The following is a 25,449-nucleotide window of genomic DNA, read 5'->3' as shown; positions in this document are numbered from 1 at the left end:
AGAACCTAGCGATCACTCAACCTCATACGCATCGATGTTGCCCCTGTAAAATAAAACCTATTTAGATAAGGTAAAAAGACATATATTGATGAATTTTGTGCATGTGGAGAAATTCAAAATGAGGAATACCTGAGAGTATGCAACTTTGTATCACAGTGCACCCTCTATAATTTATAGCTCTCAAACACAAAGGCAATAGCTCGGTAGTTAAGAAAAATGTAGTTGGATCCAGACTCGAAAAAGTACAGTAAGTTTACCTTCAACGTTCCAATTTTTACTTTAGTAGCTTATTTTTATGCTTTTTACTTTTAATTTTTGTATGTTAGAATTGCTGTATTGTTAAATCAACCTATCTTTCAAAAAGACTGTAAAGACAAAATTTTTACAAAAAAATTACTTTACTCTCATGAGTTTCCCGCTTCACATAATCATCTATCAAACCTGTGTGAGATATAATCGGAATTCAGATAATTACCATCAACAAACTATGTAATTGATAAGTTTGAATTTTTAAAACCTCGAAAAGTTATTAAGTGTAAAAAACCACAACGGACACATTCATTAAAAATAACTTTGCTTGTTTTAATATTTGCTTTGTGAATATAATCATATATCCAGTTCAAGTGAATGCACATTCTCTGTAAAAGTCATTGAAATTAATCATAATGATATCGAGTGTTCGAATTTTGATGCAAGTCGGTATAAAAAGATAAATTTTATGGTGGCAGCTAAGTTACTAAGCTACGTCTCATTGTGAGATAAAAAAGAATAATAAAAACCATTATTTTCTCGTTCATTTACGCCAACCCCAATGTTACAGTAACAGCAAAATCAGTTCCAGTTCATGTATCCTATATGGGATAAATAATCGTATTAGAACATTCACAATTTCTGCTAGAGTACTGAGTTATATTATTAACAGTGAGAATATACTTCGATAAGAACCAGCCGTGTTTTAAAAGGGTTTTGAGTGCCACTTGATTTAATTTTTGCCGCTTCGTTGGACTGAAATTGCAAAATTTAAAACGATGCAAAGCTAAAATAGGAATCAGTCAATATGCTGAAAAATTACGTAATTCGGGCTATTGAATAATCCTGGTATTTAATAAAATAGCTTTAATAAATAAATTACTTTTATTGAGCATAGAATAGCTACTAAAATAAAATAATTTAAATGTATCATTGTTCTGAAGCTATTTTCTTGTGGCATTTTAAAGTAATTACTATTTAAATGTTAATAAGCCACAATTAAAGGTTAAAGTACGTTTATTGACGTTTCAATTTCCACTTCGGAAATCGGAAAACGATTTCCGAAGTGGAAATTGAAACGTGAATAAACGTTTATAATACTTATACTATACATATATATATATATATAATAGTATACACACTTATGATGATTTATGTGAATATATCTTTATTATTCATATTTAAAGTACAAAAACAAGCAAAACTTATAATTCTTAAAGTTTACCAAATGGATTTGTTTTAAATATTCTTCCTCGCCCACAAAATACATTTTTCAGTATGATTATATAAGTTAAAAGTCACTCGACTGAATAAGATAACAGGAAACCACACTATAAGCACGAACACCAAAACTAAGTAAAAAAAGTCTAAACTGTCTTGCAATGAATTATCAGATCAAAACTGTACCAGTACTCGAGGTGAAAAATTCTGTCTAAGGAAAATTCCTAAGCAAACAAATTAGGTTAGGTTAACATAACCTAACATAATAAATATGTGTAGCTCTTCTTTCTCATGGTACATACTTAAGACGTAATAGTACGTACTATTCTCTACGTACTGGTATGTACCGCAGTGTACGTACTTAAAACGTACATTTTACATCATGTACGTACAGTACCAAAATTGTACGTACTCAAAACGTACTGTGCTGTTTGGGATATTCTGTTTAAATATATGTATGTATGTCTCTTTTAATTCTAAACCTCAGTACCTAGTCAGTTATTGTTGTTAGACATGATTTACAAAATATATTTGGTCCGGAAGTCCCACAATACTATTCCGAAAATCTAAAAAAAGTTAAAGATATCTTAGAAAAAATTATTATTCATCAGAATCTTACAGCCATCTAATTAAAAAAAGAAGTTACATTATCAGAAATTAATCTATGTAATTTCGATACCAATCTTATGCACACCCCAAGCATACCTCATCATAATCATTATCACAAATCAGTGATCATTACCATATATTGACTGATTCTCTGTGAACAAATGTCGAAAATGTTGGCAAAATATGATATCAATGTTAGACATAAATCGTCAAAAACATCCGGAAAATATTTTTCAAAATTTAAACCCAATGTTAATAAAGATCACCGGTCGGATGAGGACCCTTAGGGCCGGTTCTACAATCCAAGTATAAATTGGAGAATAATTATTCTGAGTACAACTTATACTTGAGGTTCTTCTTGATGTGCCTATCCGTTACGAATGTTGGCGATCATCATGGCAATCTTTATCTTATCTGCAACAGCACGGAAAAGCTGCACAGATGTTGCTCTACTTGAGTTTATTATAAGTATAACCTTTCGACCATTCAACGTTGTGAAATCGACAGTGGATAAGACCACAGAACACTAAAGTAATACGAAATAGTAGATCTCATGTCCTCAAAATTAGTTCAAATTGTTATTTACAGTGACATTTGGCTGTTGTCATAACCATAGATAAAATTACACCTAGATTGGTAACAGGGATAGCCCATGGTACAATGAATACACATGTGTATTCATTGTACATACAATGTGTATTCATTGTACCATGGGGATAGCCCACGGTTCGTAGACTTACTTATACTACGGTTGCCTCTTCCGACTAAGGTGGAGATGCCTGGGTTACGTCACCAGAGTACACAAGAATACAAAACCCATTTATTATCACAGTTTGTTCGTGGTATCGTGGTAATTATCTTTAAGTTTATTATTTGCTTTATTATTTATCGTTTCTTAAATATTTCAGTTTACTTTATATTTTTGCATTTGAAATTTTGGTCTTGTTTTCTATAAAAACTTATTTTGAATTATCGAAGAAACGTTATTTATTGTAGTTGTACATCGTACCTATTGTCTTCGTATCTTTTTTTATAAGGTAGGTTAAAACTTTAAAATTTCATTGTGTATTAACAGAATAATAATGTTGATGAAATTTTAGAATGGCAGGCACAGGTTGTAGTGTGACCAATTGTAAAAATAATATTAGGTAATTCGGACGAGACAAATTGTTAGGATTATACACTAGGTTTAACATCAGTCACTAAAATGCTTATAGATACTCATGGTCATTTTAAAGACTCAAAATTAAAAAAACAATCACACGATTACGCAAAAGACTAGAACAAGTATTGGAACATGAAACATCTGAACCCGATAGTGATTCGTGTGTTTCAACTATATCATAAATCATTTTCAGTAGATCGTATATTAGAAATGGGTATTATGCAAAATTAACCTTGCTACAGCTTCACACGATTACGCAAAAGACTAGAACAAGTATTGGAACATGAAACATCTGAACCCGATAGTGATTCGTGTGTTTCAACTAAATCATAAATCATTTTCAGTAGATCGTATATTAGAAATGGGTATTATGCAAAATAAACCTTGCTACAGCTTCTTCTCCCAGAGTATGCATCAAGTTTTATTTCTTTACAAAAAACGCACTTTAAAAATAACTTAATGCATAACCTGAAAGGTTACACTAGATTTTTCACGGAACTATGCCAGTTGGAGGAGTAGGTATATATATATATATATATATATATATATATATATATATATATATATATATATATATATATATATATATATATATATATATATGTATATATGTATATATAATATATATATATATATATATATATATATATATATATATATATATCAAGTCAATTATACCTGTTCAAAATATACAACACCGAGGGGAAATATGCCTGCTCCGTACCGGAAATACGCCTGCTCTAATACCGATGTAACGATGGTAAAACTGTGCTCATGTTATATGATCCTTAATTCATTCTAACATTGATTACGGATGTGTTGCATATGCATCTGACAGCAAAACAACATTAAAACCTTTGGATACGTGACATAACACCTCCCTAAGGATTATACTGGGAGCGTACAGAATAACTGCGATGTATAGCATACAAGCTGAAATAGGTGAACGCATGCTAAAGCTTTGTAGGAAGGCAAATAATTATTTCCCGTTTACGACTTGGACATACCCAGTTTTCTCATGAGGATTTATTTAAAAAAGAAAAACGCCCAATTTGTAATGATTGGTCTACGACGGGATAGATTTTGTTTCGATTCAGAGCAGTGGCTATACCGCCCTGAGGAGACCTAAAGAGGTCGAAATACGTATAAGCGGCTCGCCGCTGCCCTGTATCGAAACAAAAATATAATACCGTCATTATGTTTTATTTCTTTACTCCGTTTGGAGTACCAGAAACTGTATTAACTACGAATTTTGACTATGAGGAACGGTAGGTGGAATGCAATTTTTAGATTCCCTTGCCGAGTAATTTATCAAGCTGTTTGCTTTGCAAGTTTTAGAAGGCACAGTGGTAAAAATTTGAATTCGGTTTCGCCACGTAGAAATCGTATGATTTCTCTTTTTGTTATTTTCTATTATTTATTTGCGAACTAGGAATCTGTGCTCAGCGATGTCGGACAGACAGCACCAATTCACATTTTGTTTGGAGCCGATGTTGTAAGCAAATTGTATACAGGAAGGAAATATCAGTTACAAAGTGATCTTGTAGTAAATTTACTATTTTAATTGGGAGTAAGCCGCAATATGAGTTAGAAATTAATTGCATTTGACGTTTGGACTTTCACTTCGAAAATCGTTATCAAAATATTCCGAAGTTCAAATCGAAACGTCAAATAAATTGAATTTCTAACTAATATTCAGGCTTATTTCCAATTAAAATAGTAAATTTGCATAAGATGTCACAAGAAAATAACTTTGAAGAAGTTTTTTTGAACTGAAAAATCGTGTATTTTAATAGGGGTAATTTTCGTGCAATTGAAAGTTTGTTTTCTAATAAATATTTGCTAACTAGGAATCTTTGGGTAAAGTAGTTCATAAAAATCACATACATAACAGGTGCCGAAGGTCAACTGACTGAGAAAATTTTTGATCCGACCTGTGATCTTACTTCCAACTTCACCATTCACGCTCCCACTTCGTCGCCAGTCGGAAGTCGGACCTCCAAGTCGTCCCTCTAGATGTTCCAATTAATCCAACCAGCATGGTCCGATTTCAGATCCAATTGCGGAAGTTGAACCACTAGTCGGACTAAAAATCGGAATGTGAATGGCCTGTTTACTAATAACCTTATTAGGTTAAAGCAGTTTTTTTGTAAATAAAATAAAAAAAAAACGAAATAAGCCCAATCAAAATAACAATCACATATAACGATAACGATGGCGATGATATTGTGAACAATAACGACTAAATCATTTTATGGAATGTAATTTATTTGAAATCAAAATTAGGTGGAAGGAAAATTTGTAAATAAAAAATAAAATAAGTTTGTAAATAAAAATAAAAAATTATATTGTACATTATAGAGAGTTATTGAAAAGGCGTTCTAGTCGCCCTGTGTAAAAGCGACCTTTGCTCCCTGCTTTCGCTTTTAACTCTTTCGTTCTTTCAAGTTTTGGCGTCCTTTATTACTGTCCTTTAATAAAATAAAGGCCGCCTGTATTTAAATTAGATACATGCCAAAGAACTTGTATATTAAAATACCCTTATTTTGACGTAACCTGTCAAATTACGTGTAAAAAGTAGAAAGACGTATAACTTCACTTTTAATTATCACATCTTGAGTTGTGTATATTCTTGGATATTTGTTCAATTTGTTGTAGGTTCTGTTTTATTTAATCAATATTGTTGTTAGTATTATAAATATTATTCTCTGTTAAAACTGTAATATTAAAGATTTAAAAAGACAAGAATTTTGATTTTTGGGTTACGTCACTTTGTGTCAAGTGTTAGATGTAAGCATATTTTTGTTAATATTGTCAGTCATGTATCATTCGATAAACTTTTTATTAATGGACCCTCAAGTTGTTTTATTCATCAGGTTATGTGTCAAGACACCGTATTTTAAGATTTAAACAGTAACTTGTCGAGTTCGGATAAAAAGTTTTAGCCCTCGAGTTTGTATTCGCTACGTTCGAGTCGTATACATTTAGTGCAGTGCAAACAATGGCTTCAGCAGTGAAAATTGATTCTGGGAATATCACCAACTTTGATGGCTCAAATGGATGGATGGTAGTGAGTGAAGAGAATGAGATGGCAAGAATTCAAAGGCATAGGTATTTTTTTTATCTACTATATGTCAAGATCAAATACAACATTTGATAAACTGTGAAAATTCTGTCGAAATGGGGTCAAGACTAATCACAATACATGCAGCAAAAAGGCACAATACAGCAAACGACAGAGATCTCTTAGAGTTACTATGGTAAATGTTTTATGAATATAATATGCATGAGAACGCAAAGATTGAAGAGCATGTATTAACAATAGAGCTATTAGTTAGACATCTAAAAGATGTTAAAGAAACTATTAGTAATAGTGCTGTTTGCTCCAGAAGAATTAATAGTTTACCTCCTAGATTTAATGTCTTTCGTATTGCCTGGGTCCTGTAGCTAGTAATCAGCAAACTTTTGAAAATTTAGCAGCAAGATTGTTTAAAGAAGAAACTAGAATGAATAATGATCACTCTGAAATATCCCGTCTTGCTTTACAAGTAGATGCTTTAAAAAGTAAACTGGAAGAGACTGGTAAAAAGAAAACAAATATACGGGATTTAAAGATGAATATCACTTGTAAATATTGTAAACAATAGGGACATTAGGTTAGAGAGTGTAGAAAGAGAATTCATGATTCAAAAAATAAAAATAAAAATAGGTTATCAGTAAAAGTGAATAGGTAAAAGTGAGTGAATATGTAACTCATGAGCAAACCTACACATGACTGGTCAAAAATTGTTGTTTTCAAAATTAGAATCTCTACCTGAATCTATGTATGTCAGAATAACAAACAACAAGTTGATTCCTGCAGAAAGTAAACGTGTCATTGAAATAAAGGCATTTGTTCAAGGTGAGTGGTATGATCGTACGATAAATAATGTCGTTTATGTTAATGAAACTTAGTCACAGTTTATTTTCAGTGGTAGCTAAGACAGATAAAACTTTACCTATCACTCTCACAAAAACAGGTGTCAATTTCTAGAGCCAAATGAAAACATTTCATGTGTTAGAGTCCGTAGAGACAATCTATGGAATATGCAACTTAGAGTTAAGCCTATTACATAATGTATTGTAACTTGCAAAACATCAATAAAGTTGTGGCATGATCGCCAATGAAATTAAGAAAACAGCTTATTTAATAGAAAATATGGGAGTTGAAGACAAAGAAGAATTTTTCTGAGACATGCTAGTATGGGAAGCAGTCAATAAAATCCCATAAAAGTCTTACAAGAAGCAGATCAGACAAACCAGGTGAAATGATTCACACAGATGTATATGGGGACCAGTAAACATTTTCTCTCCAAGTGAATCAAAATATTTTGTTTTATTTAAAAATGATTGTAGTAGTTAGTGCAGCATTTATTTTGTAAAACACAAGTCAGATGTTTTCAACAAGTTTAAGGACTTTAAAATACTAATCGAAAATCAAACTGTTAATAGGATTAAAATTTTAAGAAGTGATCAAGGTAAAGGAGAATATATCAATAGTGTTTTTCAGGATTTTATCAGGAAAATTGTTTATTACATGAATGTTCAGCTCCATATAGACTTCAATAAAATGGTCGCAGAGAGAGGCAGTTAAGGACAATTGTTGAAAGTGCGAGGACTATGCTTATCAACAAAAATGTGTCACAAGAACTGTGGACTAAAGCTGTAGACACTGCTGTATATGTTCTCAATAGAACAGCTTTAAGTCAAGTACAAAACATGACTCCATATAACAAGTGGTTTGGACGAAAACCAGATCTTAAGCATATTAGTAATTAGCATTTTCGTAAGAAGTTTGATACGAAATCATAAACATTATTATTTGTTGGATATGATGGAATTCACTAAATTATAAACTTTGGGATTGTAAGAAGTGAAGTGAGCTGCAATGTAAATTTTAAGGAAGATTAAACAATTAAAAATAACAAGAAAATTTTTAGGTTAAAATTTGAAATTTTTGATGATAAAGATGATATGATGCTGTGTATGATATTCAAGAATGGGATAATGAATTAGGATTTAGGAATAGAGGATTTTGATTGTAATCTGTTTTACGATGCCAAAGATGAAAATATTAATGACAGACAGTTACGCAACAGAAATACACTGTCTAATCCTGACTATTATGGTGTAGCAAACTACTATGAAATGCTTGAACCTATTACTTATGAAGGAGCAATAAATTTTAAGAACTCTAGCAAGTGACAAAAAGCGATGGACGAAGAAATAGATAATTAGATTAATAATACATGGGACTTGGTGCAAAAGTAATAGACAATAAGTGGGTGTATCGTGTTAGCTATTACTTATGAAGAAGCAATAAATTTTAAGGACTCTAGCAAGTGGCAAAAAGCGATGGACGAAGAAATAGATAATTAGATTAATAATACATGGGACTTGGTGCAAAAGTGATAGACAATAAGTGGGTGTATCGTGTTAAGACTGACTCAGACAGTAATCCTGTTTGCTATAAAGCACGTCTGTTTGCATGCGGTTTTGTGTGCAGTGTAAATTTTGTTATCGTTAGCGATATAAAAGTTAGAGATATAAAGTTAAATATTGTAATTTTGATGTACAGACTGCATTTCTGTATACCTAGTTACTTGTCAGAGTGTGTGGATATGAAGCAGCCAACTCGTTTTGAAAATTAGAAGTCACAAAACTTAGTATATAAATTGAATAAAAGCTTGCATAGACTTAAACAATCACCAAGATGCTGGAACCAGAAGTTTGTACCTTTTCTTAATAAATTTATTTGACTTTAGACAATTAAAACGTGACCAATAAATTTATCAAAATTAAATTTACGTGAAAATGTGAAGAGGTAAAATTATTGCATAAATTACAAATTTTGTGATAAACCCTGGAATATCGATATACCAGATCCATAAGATCTGGTATTTTTCAGTTTTTTAATTAACAATTCATATAATTCGTCCTGTGTAAAAAGACAACAAACATAAAAATATTTCTGTTGTGTTATTGTTAACAACATTATTATTTCCACATGTAGGATCTTACAGAGTAAAATTTAAAAAAAAAACGTTATCGATACATGAAATTGAGGTATTTGCCACTCTAATAATTGTCCAAAAGGCATTATCAGTAAACTGATACAGCAAACATATTCCTAGTTTATTGTAGTCAGAATTTGTTTAATATGAATCGTTTTATAATATATTAGGTACATATGTTAGCTAATTAAATATATGTAAGGTTTGATTATCTTCTTCAAAGCCACTTCTAAGGATTGACAGAAACTATTAACATTACTAGAAGGAGATCTTTAGCAATTTAACAATAAATGCTGACTTTTTATTTAAATGTGCTTTAGCTGAAATGCGGTAAAATAGTTGGCAAAGCTTAAAGCACTACAAGACAAATTGTTATTGACCCAGATTAGAGTATCACTCCAATACCTAAGCGACAGTAATTTTCCGCTAGATAAAAATCAGGTAAATGGTAATGAATTATAGACAGTCAAGGGTTCAATATTTCAGACAAAAACTAAATTTTATAGAATTCAAAACTTCAATTTCATTTAAAAAATCATTGATTTTATCAGCGCTATCACTTTACATTTAAACAAAAATTAATAGATGCTTTAGTTTGCTTCCAAACACAATTTAACTTTTTTTAATTGTTTGGGAATTTCCATTAAATTATTTATCAACATCTGGTTTATTAATAACGACTTTTTTATTTCTACTGCTAAAATAAATCACTACTATAGTTAACCTAAAGCGTATAATGCCGGGGATACACATGCCTGTTACTAGCACAATGACATAGCAGTACCTAGCAAGCACCAGCTACTGTCCCCAAACTGGCAAATGTGTACGTTAACTGGCATGCTAGTTCCTGGCATGCTAGCTAATCGCAAGGAATTTGATTTTTCTTGCTAGTAGCATGCTGTGAGATACAAGGCGCATGTGTGGGGAGTGTCACTGGCATGTGTGAACGCGCACTACCGCTACGGGCATGAGAGTTTCTAGCAGAGAATTGTCAGATTTGTTGTGTTGGTGATAAAAATTAATCGTTTCATTTTTAAACTTGTTAATTTAAAAAATGTTTCGTTGGGGTGATAAAAAAACCATTAAATTTATTGCTATATATAAAGAATTGGAGTGCCTTTTGAATTCTAAATCACCTCTATGTAAAAATAAAATAGCCCGTGATAATGCTTACACAAAACTTCAACAGAAAATGGGTGAACGTATTACTATAAAGGAGATAAAGGCCAAAATAAAAAATTGCTTTTCTCGCCTACCAATCCAATTTGTCACTCAAATTTTTCTCTTTTTTACTTTTACTTTTAATTTTAATAATAAAACAACTCCTTTAGTTTTAGATGAAAACCACTCGATCGTTTACTAGCACTGGCAGGTGTAAAAATCTACCCTGCTTTTTAGCCTTGCCAGTATAGGCAAGCGAGCTACTGGCATTCCAATTACTAGTAAATTTGTTTTGTGCTTGCCAGTGCTACTGGCCTGTGCCAGCAACTGGCATGCCAGCTACTTTCCCAATTTACTGGCATGTGTGTACCCGGCTTAATACGTTTTTGTAGGGTTCTGACAAATATGGAAGGCGAAAATAGTTAAACAAAACGTCGTTGGCAAAATCTTTTGGAAGGTGAAAAAACTGTTTCCTACAACATGTATTGTGGACTCAATGAAAGGAACAGTAACATACCACTAACGATTTAACTAAAGCATCTACCAGAAGCGTTTACAGAATTCTAAAACAATTCAAACAACGTGAAGGTAAGTTGGAAACGTCTAGTTATCTAAAAACTTAAACCAGAGGAAGAAAACATATTCAGCGTAAAGAGAATATTAAGCTAGGCTATTCGGAAAAAAATTTCATGATTTTCTTTTCCAAAATGAAATTCTAATGTTAAAGAAAGTAGTAGCAGAAATAGATTCTGACGATTTGATACCCAAAATATCACGACGTGCATAATAGCGAAGATTAAATGTATGAAACGAAATAGGAAGAGCATTCTTATAGAAAGAGAAGATATTATTTTGTGGCTTAGACATTACCTGAAAAAACCCAAGACTATCGTAGTGGAGGAAGAAAAATCTACTATTCAGACGTAACTTGACTAAATCAAGCCCATACTGTCTCAAAGGTGGGGCAACATTTTGAAGTTATGTAGATACCGTAAAACAAGCCTTTATTGAATGGTTATCATTTGGTCTGAAAACACCAGCAGTCAAAGCTCGGAGACGCATTTTAACACACATAGGCAGTATTAAGGGTTTTTTGATAATGGCTTGTTAGTCTTTAGTGGGGTGTAGAGTTGTGTTATAGAGGTAGCACCTTTTATCGAAACGACCACATCGAGCGTCTTAGACGGGAGATGGTTCTTGATAACTGGTCCTCATAAGACAGCTAACTCTCACTTATGGCCCCACGTGCCACACCCCGGGCAACTGCATTGGTCTGCAGGCTAAACTAAGTGAGGGTAGCCAGATATGGCGAAAATTTTACCGAGCGATTGCCGGTATAAGCGATCTCCCACTTGCTGACCAACGGCTTCGGGCGGATGAGTTGGTAAGTGGTAGGGATCAAACTAGCACGCAGCGTCTGACCCAGAGTGGGCGGCTGCAAATAGCGTCTGTGTCCAGAGGATCGGCTAAAATACAAACCAGAGAAGGCAACGGGAAACCACTCTGGTATATATTTCCCAAGAAAACTACAATGAAAGCACAAACAGAAATGGCCCCTAGTCCCCGGCAGATCTTAGGTGCGAAGAATCCCCGGGAGGAATAGCCTAAATATTTTAAATACAAACTTTAAGATTGCAACATGGAACAATAGAAGTCTGTTCGAATCAGGAAAACTAGCAAATGCATGCCACGAAATGAAACGTTTAGGGTTGCAGATATTGGGTTTGAGTGAAGTTAGATGGCCAGGTTCAGGTAAAGTTAAAACCATGAACAAAACTTTCTATTACTCGGGTAATAATGATCCGGTTCATCGTAACGGGGTTGGAGTAATTTTAGAAGACAAATATAACAATGCCGTCACAAATTTTGTGCCATTTTTGGATCGATGTCTTCTTATTCAACTATCCGGAAAGCCAGTAAATATTAACATCATTCAAACTTATGCCCCTACGGCCGATAAACCCATAGAAGAGCTAGAAGCGTGGTATGCTGACGTATAAAAACTTATAAAGATGACCAAAAAACGAGACCTAACATTTATCTTAGGTGATTTTAGTGCTAAGTTAGGTAGAGGAAAAGTTTCTGGATTGATTGGAGACTTTGGACTTGGAGCAAGGAACGACAGGGGAGAGAGAATGACAGAATTCTGCCAACAACACAACATGGTAGCGACAAATACATGGTTTAAATTACACCCTCGCAGATTGTACACTTGGACTTCACCACAACACAATGAAAACAGAGTAATCCGTAACCAAATAGATTACATATTGGTCAACAAAAGATATCACAATGCAATCATCAGTGCAAAAACATATCCTGGAACTGACATCAATTCCGATCATAATCCTGTTGTTGCAAAAGTTCGCGCAAGATGGAAACTAATAAAGAAACAAAAACCTCAAAACCAACTATTATACATCCAATTATTGAAAAACGACACCATACATCAGACAGTAAATAAAGAATTAAACAGAAATTTAGGAAATATCGACCACAATAGAATTAGCGAGTACGATGACATAAACGTTCTGCGGAAAACTATTAAGGAACAAATGAACAATGTAACGGAAAAACATCTAAAAGTAACACCTAGAAATAACAAACAGGAATGGATGACAGAAGAGATTTTACAATTAATGAACAAACGAAGAGAATCTAAAGGAAAAAATGACAAAGACGGAGAATACAAAAGACTAAATAGAATAATTCGAAAAAAAATAACCGAAGCAAAAGAGAAATGGCTGGTAACAAAATGCGTGGAAATAGAAGAACTACAACAAAGGCACGATTTTTTTAATTTACATAAAAAGGTAAAAGAGTTCACATCGACTACCAAGAGAACGACTTTTCACACCATGCTGAACACGGATGGCAAACTGCTAGAATCAACGGAAGACAAACTGAAAGAATGGGAAGACTATATTAAAATTCTTTTTCACGACATACGAGAAGAACCAAGATTGGAAAATAACAACGAAGGGCCAACAATTCTGAAATCTGAAATCATAAATGCAATTAATCATCTTAAAATAAATAAAAGCCCAGGTCCAGACGGAATATACCCAGAAACGTTAAAATTAATCAGCGAAGAAAATATCGAAATATTTGTCCTTTTATTCAATCGCATTTATGATACAGGTAAAATACCCCAAGATTGGCTGGAGTCAATATTCATCCCACTACCCAAAAAGCCAAACCCACAACACTGCAATGAGTTCCGTCTGATAAGCCTTATGAGTCATGCAGTAAAAGTCCTACTAAAAATCGTACATAATCGTATCTATAGAAAGTGCGAAACAATCATCGGAGACGATCAGTTTGGATTCAGAGCCGGCATGGGAACGAGAGAAGCCCTGTTCAGTTTACTAGTTCTCGCCCAAAAATGCTACGACCAACAGAAAGATATATTTATATGGTTTATAGACTTCGAAAAAGCATTTGATAGAGTAAGACACGACCTACTATTAGAACGTTTGCAAGAAGTCGGTTTAGATGGAAAAGACATCAAATTCTTAAAAAACTTGTACTGGAACCAAAACGCCAGAGTTAGTATCGAAGGTTCCACATCCGCAGAAGTAGAAATTAGGAGGGGAGTTAGACAATGATGTGTTCTGTCGCCTCTGCTGTTTAAGCTTTACTCCGAGTTTCTATTCAAAGAAGCACTGGAGGATTCCAAGGATGGAGTCAAGGTGAATGGCGTAAATATCAACAGTATCAGATACGCCGATGATACAGTGTTAATTGCGGATTCCGACGTAGGTCTACAACGACTCATCGACAAGACCAACTCGACCTGTGAGCAATTTGGTATGAAAATAAACATTAAAAAACCAAAGTAATGTCAATCCGAAAAAACCAAAACGTACCTCAACCTTGCACAATAAATGGGCCCATGTTAGAACAGGTCAATAGATTTAAGTACCTGGGATGTTGGATCGATAGCAGCCTAAATCCTGATCTAGAAATAAGATCGAGAATAGAACAGGCCAGAAAATCTTTCCAAAAAATAAAAAAACTGCTTTGTGATTCTCTAATAAAACTCGAAATTCGACTACGTTTATCAAAATACTACGTCTGGTCGACTCTTCTATATACAGTTGAAACATGGACCCTAAAAACATCAACCGTAAATAAATTGGAGGCCTTTGAAATGTTGATCTACCGGAGAATGCTCAAAATTTCATGGACATCGCATACCTCAAACGAAGAAGTGCTGCATAGAATATGCAAGGAAAGAGAACTTTTTAACACAGTTAGAAAAACATCATGCCTATGCCACATACTGAGAAATAATAAGTACCAATATGCCCAACTTATAGTGAAAGGAAAAATCGAGGGAAAGAGAGGCCTAGGAAGGAAAAGACTATCGTGGCTCAGAAACATCCGACAATGGACAGGGCTAAATTTTGAACAGCTAATAAGAACAGCTGAAGATAGAGAAGATTTTAAAATTGTAGTAGCCAACCTTCATTGAGGAGAGGGCACTTTAAGAAGAAGAAGTCTTTAAATTTAAGAAAACAAATGAAGAAATAGACACCAACAAATTTTAAGGTTGTTTTTTAAAAGATATCATTACACCTTGAATCAAATTACGTCATTATGGACAATACACCTAACCTTTTCGACAATTGGAGCCGTCACCAACAACTGCCTGGGGGAAAGCTGAAATCATGAACTGGGTCTCTCAAAGAAATATATCATTCATTGAAAATATGTTGACATTTATTAAATCTTGCAAGGAGACATATACCCGAATACAAGAAATATACTGTCGGCGAAATAAAAAAATGTAATTGTTCTGCGCCTCCCTACACGTTAGAAAAGAAGAAAGCATGTTGTGGGATCTAAACACTAGTGTGGAGGTTTCCTTTGAACCTATAATTATAAATGTGACTAATAGTGATTTCTATAGTTCTTCATCATCCGACGACTTTTCTTTAGACGATAGTTAATATTTTGACCTTTTTTGGATGTCGAACTACTTTGTCAATATTGTCTCATATAATAGGTAAATTAATTTTGTTTACGTACGACTTAAAATACTTACGTTTTCTATGACTACTACATATGTGACTAATTTATAAAAGCTAAATAAGCTTTACGTAGGAATTATGTTTCAAATAAATACAAAAACATAAATTTGGTAAAATACTTTTTTAGTGCATATAAATTTCACGCTAATACCCTACTGTGTGTGCAGTGAACGTCCAAACTGAGTGATATATATCTCTCTAACTTGCTTTTAATTATCTACTGTTCTTTTCTACTAGTCCTGTTTGTCATATTTTATAAGATACGTTAACACATCCATGCCCTACTTTAAAAATGCAGACATCGGTAAAACATCTCTTCCTATGCTTTATAGTAAGATTGCTCCAGGAACGTTCGATAGATGAGAATGACCTTAAAATCATAAAGAACCTTCATATGAATCACATGGAATCTGTGAGAGTAGGACTGGAATCTATATAATATTTCCCAATCGAAAAAGATGAACGACAGGGTTGTGTTCTGTCACCCTTCCTTTTTAATATTCACTCTAAAACGATTTTCGATAGAGCCTTAAGTGACGCTAAAGATAGAATCAAAATCAACGGACAGACTATTAGTAATCTTCGCTATGCTGATGATACAGTCATAATGGCTGATAGCCAAGAAGCACTACAACGACTAATAGATAGACTAAACACTGAAGGAGAACGACTGGGCTTGAAGATTAATATAGACAAGACGAAGATAATGGTGGTTAGCAGAAGAGGAAATATGCAATTAAATATAAGAGTAAACAATAAGAAAATCCAAAAGGTCCCCAAGTTCAGATATCTCGGTAGTTGGATAATTGAACATCTGGATCCAGACATAGAGATACGCAGCAGGATTGAGCAAGTCGGAACAGCATTTACTAATATGAGAACCTTGCTGAGCAACAGCAGCGTTAACTTAACGCTTCGATATCGCTTTGTAAAATGTTACATTTACAGACTGCTCTATGGTGTAGAATTCTGGACCATAAAGGCCAATGTGATAAACCAATTAGAGGCCTTTGAAGTGTGGGTATTTAGAAGACTACTTAAAATTCCCTGGACAGATCACACAACAAATGTCGAAGTATTAAATCGAATGGGCAGAGAACGAGAACTGCTGCCAATAATAAAAAGAAAAAAAATACTGCTTATCTGGGTCATATATTTCGAAATTCCAAGTACCAGTTCTTAAAGCTTATTATGGACGGGAGGATAGAAGTAAAACGCGGCATCGGAAGAAAGAAATACTCATGGCTTAAAAACATAAGGGATTGGACAAACCTCGATGCCCATGCGCTCTTTAGAGCCACACACGACCGAGAGGAGCATGCCAGAATTGTCGCCAACATCCTCTAATTGGATAGGGCACCATAAGAAGAAGAACAAATCCAATATTCTATGACTTTGACTGTATCTGAATTATTAATATATAAGTTGATAAATTATCTATAATCACAACCTGGCAAAAGTGTTATCGTTAAAACTCAATTATCATTTTTTAGAATTTAGTGTCTACAATTTTGATACTCAACTATGGAAGCTATTAAAATATTTTTTTTTGTTATTTTAATATCACAATGAAATATATTTATTTATATATTCCAAATTCAAACGATTTAATACATTTTCATGAATAGTTGGATTTGCACACAAAACCAATTTGTTGGGGTTAGCGATCATTATGTTTGTCCTACTTTCGCAACATTGAATACGTCGAACTGAATTAGGTTATCACCACCAAGTTCTGAAACGATTTGCATTTTATTGAGATGAAATTTATGCAACTTCACCTTTCACACTGACTGTTATGTTAGTCGTTTATTTCACGATCGATAAAGGTTTAGTTACCATATAGTATCGCCGAAGTTGCTTTCTGTTATACTCAAGTTAATAGATAAAATCATGATGTTTAATGTATTTTAATTGGCATTCTAGGAAATTGTTATTACAGAATTGTTTTATATCAAGTCTATTGTGGGTATTAGATCAATTGCTACTTTAAATTGTCACAATTAAAGGGGAGAATGTAATAATGTCATACGCCAAAAACATTGTTTTGAGAAAACTTAAAAAATTCTGGAGAATATTTTTCTGAAAAAAATTTAGGTTGATAAAACCACGTGGCTCATTATCGTTACCAATATTTAAAAAATTCATTATTATTTAATGAACTAGTATACATAGTCAGATAGGTTAAAGACTACTTGGTTCGTATGAGCATTGTATTCTGCATCACTGCCTTCATTAAAACACCTTTTTAGATTTAGAAAATAATCTTTATGATCTGGTGGAACCCATTTGTTCACAACTGGCATGATGCTATCAAACTTTTTAGCCTTAATCTTGGCCTTGGTTTTTAGTTTCAGACACAAAGACAGTATTAAGGTGATCTGTTAGGTATAAAGGGATTATGGTAACCTATTAACAAGGAAAGGCGTATTGAATGGATTGGTGGAATACTTAAACCGAGCACTCAATATAGAGTAAGAAGAAGAAAATCTAGAAGACAAAAGAGATGTGGTAAGCGGAACAGACTAGAGGGAAGAGAAATCAGCAACGATTCTTAAATTTAAAGGCGCAGTTAAAAAAACTAGCCAGAAACTAATCACCCAGAATAGATAATCTCCCAGCTGAACTAAATAAAGAAGGTGGCCACGATATCATAATGGCACTGCAACAGCTCATAAAAGCAAAATGGACACAGAAATCTCTCCCTGATGATTAGAATATTCTAATACTTTGCACAATACACAAAAAATGAGACATATTTGAAAGCTATAACCACAAAGAAATTACGCTTCTAAACGCAGCGTATAAAATAACACTATGCCATCATATGGCACCATATGCGAAACAAATAGTAGGAAAATACCAGGCTGGTTTCAGACGTGGTAAATCGACAATTCATCAGATTACAACCCTGAGACAAATTTTAGTAAAAACACTAGAATTTGGAATATATCCTCATCACATATTTATAGACTACAAAGTAGCCTAAGACTTTTACCAAATCAGTTGGTACATTTAACAAAACTAACTCATAAAAAAGTTTAATGTAGAGTACGAATCCAGAGGAAATTGTCTGAACCTTTTAAAACAAATGACTGACTGCGCTAGGGAGACCCTCTCTCCTGTATATCTTCAATTTGGCTATGGAAAAACTAAAAGGTATATCACAAATCACAACCACCAGTTCAATATATACCAAATCAGTACTAATCCTTGTCTACGCTGATACATCAATATTGCTGGGAGAACGGAAAACACTGTACGAGAGACATAATGTAGCACTAAAAGAATCTTCTTCTTCTTGACTGGCTTTACAACTCGGGGTTAGCCTTCGCCACATTCACTATAACCCTTCATCTTCTACGATCTTGCGCTTCTATTTCCCATTGTTGTACCTTAATCCTAGATAAATCGGCTCCAACATCATCCTTCCTTCCTGTCTTCCATTATTGGATTTTCTGCCGTGGATTATGTGGTTACATCTGTTTCGATATATTCTTTTAAGTATTGGGAGTTTGATCGCTGAGCTTTGGAATGTTGCTGTTTACTGTCTTCTTGTAGGATTTTGTCTATTATTTTTATTTCTTTTGAAGTTAACATTGCAGTATGTGGTATCTTGCGGAATTTTGTAGTAGCCCACACAATTATTGCTAACACTTCTTTTTCGATAGTGAAATATTTCAGTTTAGTTTCATTTAAAGTTCGGGATGCATAGGCGATGAGTTTGTCGTTTCCTATAGATTAGACTCGGTCTGATGATTCCTTGATTGAGCATCGAAGTGATCTGCTTACGTACTTCTTCCTTATGGATATGTGGATACCGATATGACTTGGTATAAACTGGAACTTCTGTGGTTCATATATGGTGCTTTATTTGGTTAGTAAAATGTTAACGGATCATCTGGGTGGTGAAATATCTCTGCAAACTTCCGGTACAGTCACCTTAGGTGAGTTTTTCTTCTGTATTTAGATGATTGGTCCTAAGGAGAGGAACGACCTCTCTTGGAATATTATCTTCGGTGGGTAGGATATCTGATATGTATATATGATATTCTTCGAGGTTTATTGGTTGGCTTTTGACGGGATCAGTTAATGCTATTTGCTTATATTCGTTGGTGTTATTGATTAGCTCGGTCCAGGCAAGTTGATTACATGCGACGATGAGTGTTTCTCTTAGGATACTACCTTCGACTTCTTGCTTTGGGATGACTATTGTACCTGATGTTTGTTTTACGGGCAATCTGATTGGTGTAATTGTTTGGTGCTCTAGCTGGACTGTATAAAATTGGGCTTTGTTTGTGATATGGTCATTTATTGGAAGAATAGAATGCTCTGTATTAAGAGTAGCTTGGGTGAAATCGAGATTTGCTTTTAGAAGTTTAAGATTATCGAGTAATTACTATTTTAATGGGAATTAGCCACAATTGAAGTTTTAAATAAGTTTATTGACGTTCCAATTTCCACTTGAAATAACTAGAAATATCCACTAGGAAACTAAGTTCCTGTAGCTGGCTGTATACCATGTATCACAAAAATTTTTAATTCAAATCCTTTATAAGATAACCTATGTAGAGCCATACGTTGCCATGTTACCAATTCCAACGGTAATTTGAACATGCTAATTTGCAATAATATATAATGTAACATATCTATAAATTAATAGCATTTAACGGGTTTTCACCCATATATTTTAGTGGCTCATAGCATGTATACTTCGTTACACTGATGATGAAATTTACATTCCGAAAACGTTCTGTAATGTATTTGTGATATAGCCCGGTATTTTATTATATACCTTTTATAAAGGATTTGAAATAAAAATTTTAACAAGAAATGGTTCGTATTCGCGAACCAAATTAACGATTTGTGTTAAAATGTGTTGATCCAACTGCTGATTATTGAACTTCAATACCGCTGATGTCCGGGGCTATTGTATCTACCATAATTAGCTTGTCAACCATTTTCATTACTTCGATGATAGACAAAGTGGATGTGTGACAAATATTTATTTGTAAAATTGTCCATTCTTTTCGATAAAAGAAAAATTAATTATAACAAGAATGTTATAGCAAACTAAACGCTTAATACTGAGGAAACGCTAACTTGATATTTCGTATTTATCATTAGATAAATGTTGACAGAATTTAAATCAAATAACTCATAAATTATAATAATTTTGTATAAAACTACGCCTCATATAAAAAAGACAAGATTCAGACTATTACCCTTAGGCACGCCCATGATGAATTTTAAATTACACAATAACTACCTCTGGAAATCCACCAAATTTCATTTGCATATCTCAACCGGATTCGGAGCAATAAATAAATCGTCAGTTTGTAACAAAAATTTCAATACCTTGTATATCGAAAAACGAAGCATACGCGGGTATACATGTATCTAGCAATCTATCAATATTCTTTCCTGCAGAATCAACCCCTAAAATTTGTCGCATTTGCTTACTACCGCCCTGTATATTATTCAAATGGACTAAAAACTTACACTTTAAAGCTCTATAACTTAGAAACAATTGATTTCTGAGTCTTAGAGCACAGAACTTTGGACGACCAGCATGGCAAAGTTTCAGCCAATTTAACTGAAATCCTTTTACATAAAAGTCTGGGTTTTGTGTTTATTTTGTTTAAAACGTAAAAAGTTAGTTGATTTCATTTTTAAATTTATAATCAAATATTTTTCATGTAATTGTGGTTTATTCGCAAAGGAATATTTTATAAAACCAAAATATACATTCTATTTCGTATAATAAAATATTCAACAAATACATTCTCTACAAATTCAAAAGGCTGCACAGGGAATACTAAAGCTTTGTCGATAATTTAATAAAAAAACTTACCCCCATCTCTGCCGAACTTCCTTTTTTTCTTTGAAGTCCCCGAAGAATTCTGTTTCTGATTCGAAGTTTTCTCACATTTATCTTTGTCTTTGTCCTTATTTTTCCACCGAATTAACATTTTATCTGAACAACCACTGAACACCCTACTCGAACATCTTTTTTACAAAAATAGACTAGAATTTTTTACGCTACCGTTTTATATAAAGTTTTGCATTTACATTTAGCCCTAAAGTGCAATTATTCGTTGTATGACGTGCTTGTAGTTGATGTTTCTGAAAAAGAAATAAGTATGTTAAAGCAGTAGTTAGTACAATAAATTTTTAATGTTTTGTTTTTTTATAACTACTTTATGTATGTGTAATAATTTCATAAAACACAATGTGTGTAAAATTTCAATTCAAAGTATGTGAAATAATAACTGTATTATGAAATGTAAAAATTTTATCTAAACCATCCTAGAATAAAGTCGACTTTACACTACATAATTTGTCATGTGATTCGTCATATGATTTGGTCATGAAGTGAAATTTACATGTTTACACTGTGTGATTTGTCATATGATTTTGTTATAAGCACTGTCATGCGGCTCGTCATAGCTTGTCATAGGACAATAGGACGGTACCTATTCCGCATGATAAAATATATGATTTCCGGTAATAATACGGGTAACACCAACATATTTAAATATCACGCATTATTCTTATGTCAATTCAGCAACATTCCCTTAACGAGAGACAACATCCTTTATTTATTTATTTTTTGTTTGTTGCATTGATATTGAGCCTATTGTCAAATCTGTGCTATTGTGTCGTATTTTTCTTTTATTATTTATTTCGTTTATTTTATTTTTAGTTTAGTGTTTTATAGTCTTCTTAGTCATAATTTTAGTTTAGTTTCTTTATTATAGTATATTTGAAGAATAAGCTGGAGTAAATTCTCAGAAAAAAAACTAAATTGTTAAGCATATTTTAGTACGTGTGCTTTTCGTACAAAGTCAATATTTTAGCTTATTTTACGTTAGGATTCACTATTTAAATAGAAATTTTTCCATGTCACATGGACTATCATAAAATTTAAATACCTGCTATTGTTAGAACTGTGTAGGCTAGGGATGATTCAGCTGGTCATAGGCGTACTTTAAGGGTATTACATTATTCGTTTCGGTTTGTTAGATATTTAAACCATTTTGAAATCATATTATATTTATATAAATCTGTTTATTTTAGTTACGTTATTTATGGTTATTTTTGTCGGTATGATAATGACCCATTAAATAACAAGAAATAAAGAAACTCTTAAAATACATAGGTATTTAGTTAATGGTCTTTTGATGTTTAGATAGAAAAAGTCGATTAGCGAAAGATAGTTTCTGATAAATGTGAACGGTATCTTAAATAATATAAATTTCGATTTTGTTTGGGAAACCAATGATTAATAAAATGGTTAATGGTCTTTAAATTGTGGTCATTAATATCAGAAAATTTTTGTTCAGTCGATTATAAGCGAGTGAAGAGATGTAACACAGTTGTTTTTTGCAAGAGTTTTTGCACAGTTGTTTTTTATAGAATATGGAATTAACGTGTGATTATACACCAGTTAAAAAAAAAGTTGAATCATTTATCACTTAACGAAAAGAGTGTTATCCTTAATGTTTACAATTATTTTAAGCAACACAATCCTTCCAATACTGTTGATAGTATAGTTGAAATTTCGTCTAAAGTAATGGGATATTCAAAATCAACTGTATATAACATTTTAAAAGAGGAAAAATCAACTGGTATAACGCCACCCAAATCGAGACCAGGAAGACCAAAATTGTTGAAAGTGAATGTGGATGACTTTTTCAAAAATGTAATTCGTAGAATGGTCCACTCATGTTTTTTAACAAACAAATACTTGATACTTGACCAACTTTAGATAAAGTGTTACAAGCCATTAGCGACGATCCCGATTTACCCACAATTGGTAGAGACAAACTTTGGAAAGTTTTGCATTTGTAGGAAAAGGGTTTTAAAGACAAAACTATAAAAACATGTCGACAAGCATTTCTGGAAGGATATTCAACTGGTTTCAAGGAACCAACAGGTAAAGGTCGACCCATATAGGTAGTATGAATGGATTTCTTAAGGAGGGTTTACTTTTGTTTGAATCAAAAAAGATTATCACGAAGAGATGACGGGGACATGTTTGACGAATATTTCGAACAGATGATTGAATTCATACCTAAAAATTCAGTTATTGTGATGGACAATGCAAGTTACCACTCTAGATTAGTTGAACGTTTACCAACTACTCAATGGAGGAAAGATGAAATTGCAATGTGGTTAACTTTTAAGAATTTAATCTTTGACGATACAATGACAAAAGCAAAATTATTAGAGCTTGCTAAAATTAATTAATCAAAATTATAAAAAATATGTCATTGAGGAGATAGCCAAAAAACCAGGAATTGAAATACTTCGCCTACCACAGTATCATTGCGAGCTAAATCCGATTGAATTAGTATGGGCCGAAGTTAAAGGTAATGTTGCTCGAAATAATACAACTTTTAAATTGTCAGATGTTACTATTCTTTTTTATAAATCAACATCCGAAGTAACGACTGAACATTGGCAAAAATGTATTAATCACGTTATAAATATTGAGAAAAATATGTGGGAGCTTGATCATATAATAGATAGCAGTATAGAACCTATAATAATTCATCCGGGATCGGATAACACTTCGTCTGAAACGGAATATGAGGAAGCTTAACTTTAAACTGTAGCTCAGAAGTTTATTTTACATTTGAACTAATTACCGTCAACTTCATTGTTTATTATTTATTTATTTTTTATTGCTAATATAATTTTCATTCTTATTTCCAATATTATTAGTATTAAGAATATTATTATTTATTAATAGGAATATAAAAAAAAACTTACATTTTTTGTGTATGTATTTTACGTTCCAGTATAATTTATTGTATTTTATTCTTTTATATTAACTGTATGTTTCACAAATAATATAATTTTTATTCTTTTTATGTGTATCTTTTTATTTTAAACCAGTATTGGATTGGATTAATTACTTTGTTCTAAATATCCAAATAAATTTAACGCAAACTTTTCTTTTAAGATTACGTTTTAGTTAGAAGATGTGCACGCCTATGTATTTCGAGGTTCGAAGATAAGTATTCTGAGAATTTACTCCAGCTTATTCTTCAAATATACTATAATTATTTTTAATTTGGTATAATACCAACACTAAATTTGATATACCCTGTCCCCGATTTCTTCATAAGAGCCACCTGCGAGCTCAAAGGCGTCTGACCTTTTTCTTCTTACTGCTGTATGCTGTACGCAGTTGTTGCCGGCGTATTATTATTAAGAGTCGGGAAGCCAATGCAATCAAAGATTTATTTTCCATTATAATAGTTTAAAAATCTAATAGTTGATACCTATACTGTGTCTAATATCTCTATGACCCTAAACAAAAAGGAAAATCAATAAAACCTCACCCATTGTCACTCATATCATAAGTCATAACTTATCATGCAGTGTAAACACGATTTTTTAAAACATCATAGAAACGAGAAATTATAACAAATCTCATATGATATTGTCATATATGATAAAATCATGTAGTGTAAAGTCTATATAAGGAATATTAAAAATTACATAAGTGTAGAGGAAAGTCGCCTAATATGGGGATAGAGCCTAATATGGGGTAGGTCGCTTTCTCTATTATTTTTCCGCAAACTTGTTCTCTTATTTGACGTTTGTGGTTAGGAAAGTTAAGGAAAGTTTTTTGGTCGTGCTGCGACCAAATTTGGTTGTTTAAGGAGTCTTAAAGGTGAGTTTTTAAAGTATTGTTTTATTATTCTTTACATAATTTTTTGCAAAAAGTTTTTTCTTGTATGTTCGTAATATGGGGTACTTGGCAATTCCTAATTAGGAGTGCCCCATATAGGGCGGGGTGCCGCTAGGATTATTTACTTTTAGCTGCATTTACAAGCAATAGGGTGGCTGAGAGATACCCATGCCATTTTCGGCTTTCCAGTTTACTGGAAAAATACATATCATAATAAAAGAACATACGTTAAGCTTTAAAAAAATTCTA

At 32.9% G+C, this 25,449-nt stretch overlaps 1 protein-coding gene across 1 annotated transcript in view; it reads right to left on the bottom strand.

Moving 5' to 3' along the window:
• LOC140443550 (coiled-coil domain-containing protein AGAP005037) overlaps positions 1–21,609 on the bottom strand; it is a 1,206,743-nt gene extending 1,185,134 nt beyond the window's left edge. The window contains exon 1 of the mRNA XM_072534868.1: positions 21,349–21,609. Within this exon, the coding sequence (XP_072390969.1) occupies positions 21,349–21,466 (118 nt within the window). The 5' untranslated portion in view covers positions 21,467–21,609. The remainder of the gene's footprint in view (positions 1–21,348) is intronic.
• Positions 21,610–25,449: the final 3,840 nt, after the last annotated feature.

This window comes from Diabrotica undecimpunctata, chromosome 6 (genome assembly GCF_040954645.1).
Source record: "Diabrotica undecimpunctata isolate CICGRU chromosome 6, icDiaUnde3, whole genome shotgun sequence".
In the NCBI taxonomy this organism is placed as follows: Eukaryota; Metazoa; Arthropoda; class Insecta; order Coleoptera; family Chrysomelidae; genus Diabrotica; species Diabrotica undecimpunctata.
Note: the sequence above shows the minus strand (reverse complement) of the source record. Positions and strands in the feature narration are given on the sequence as shown.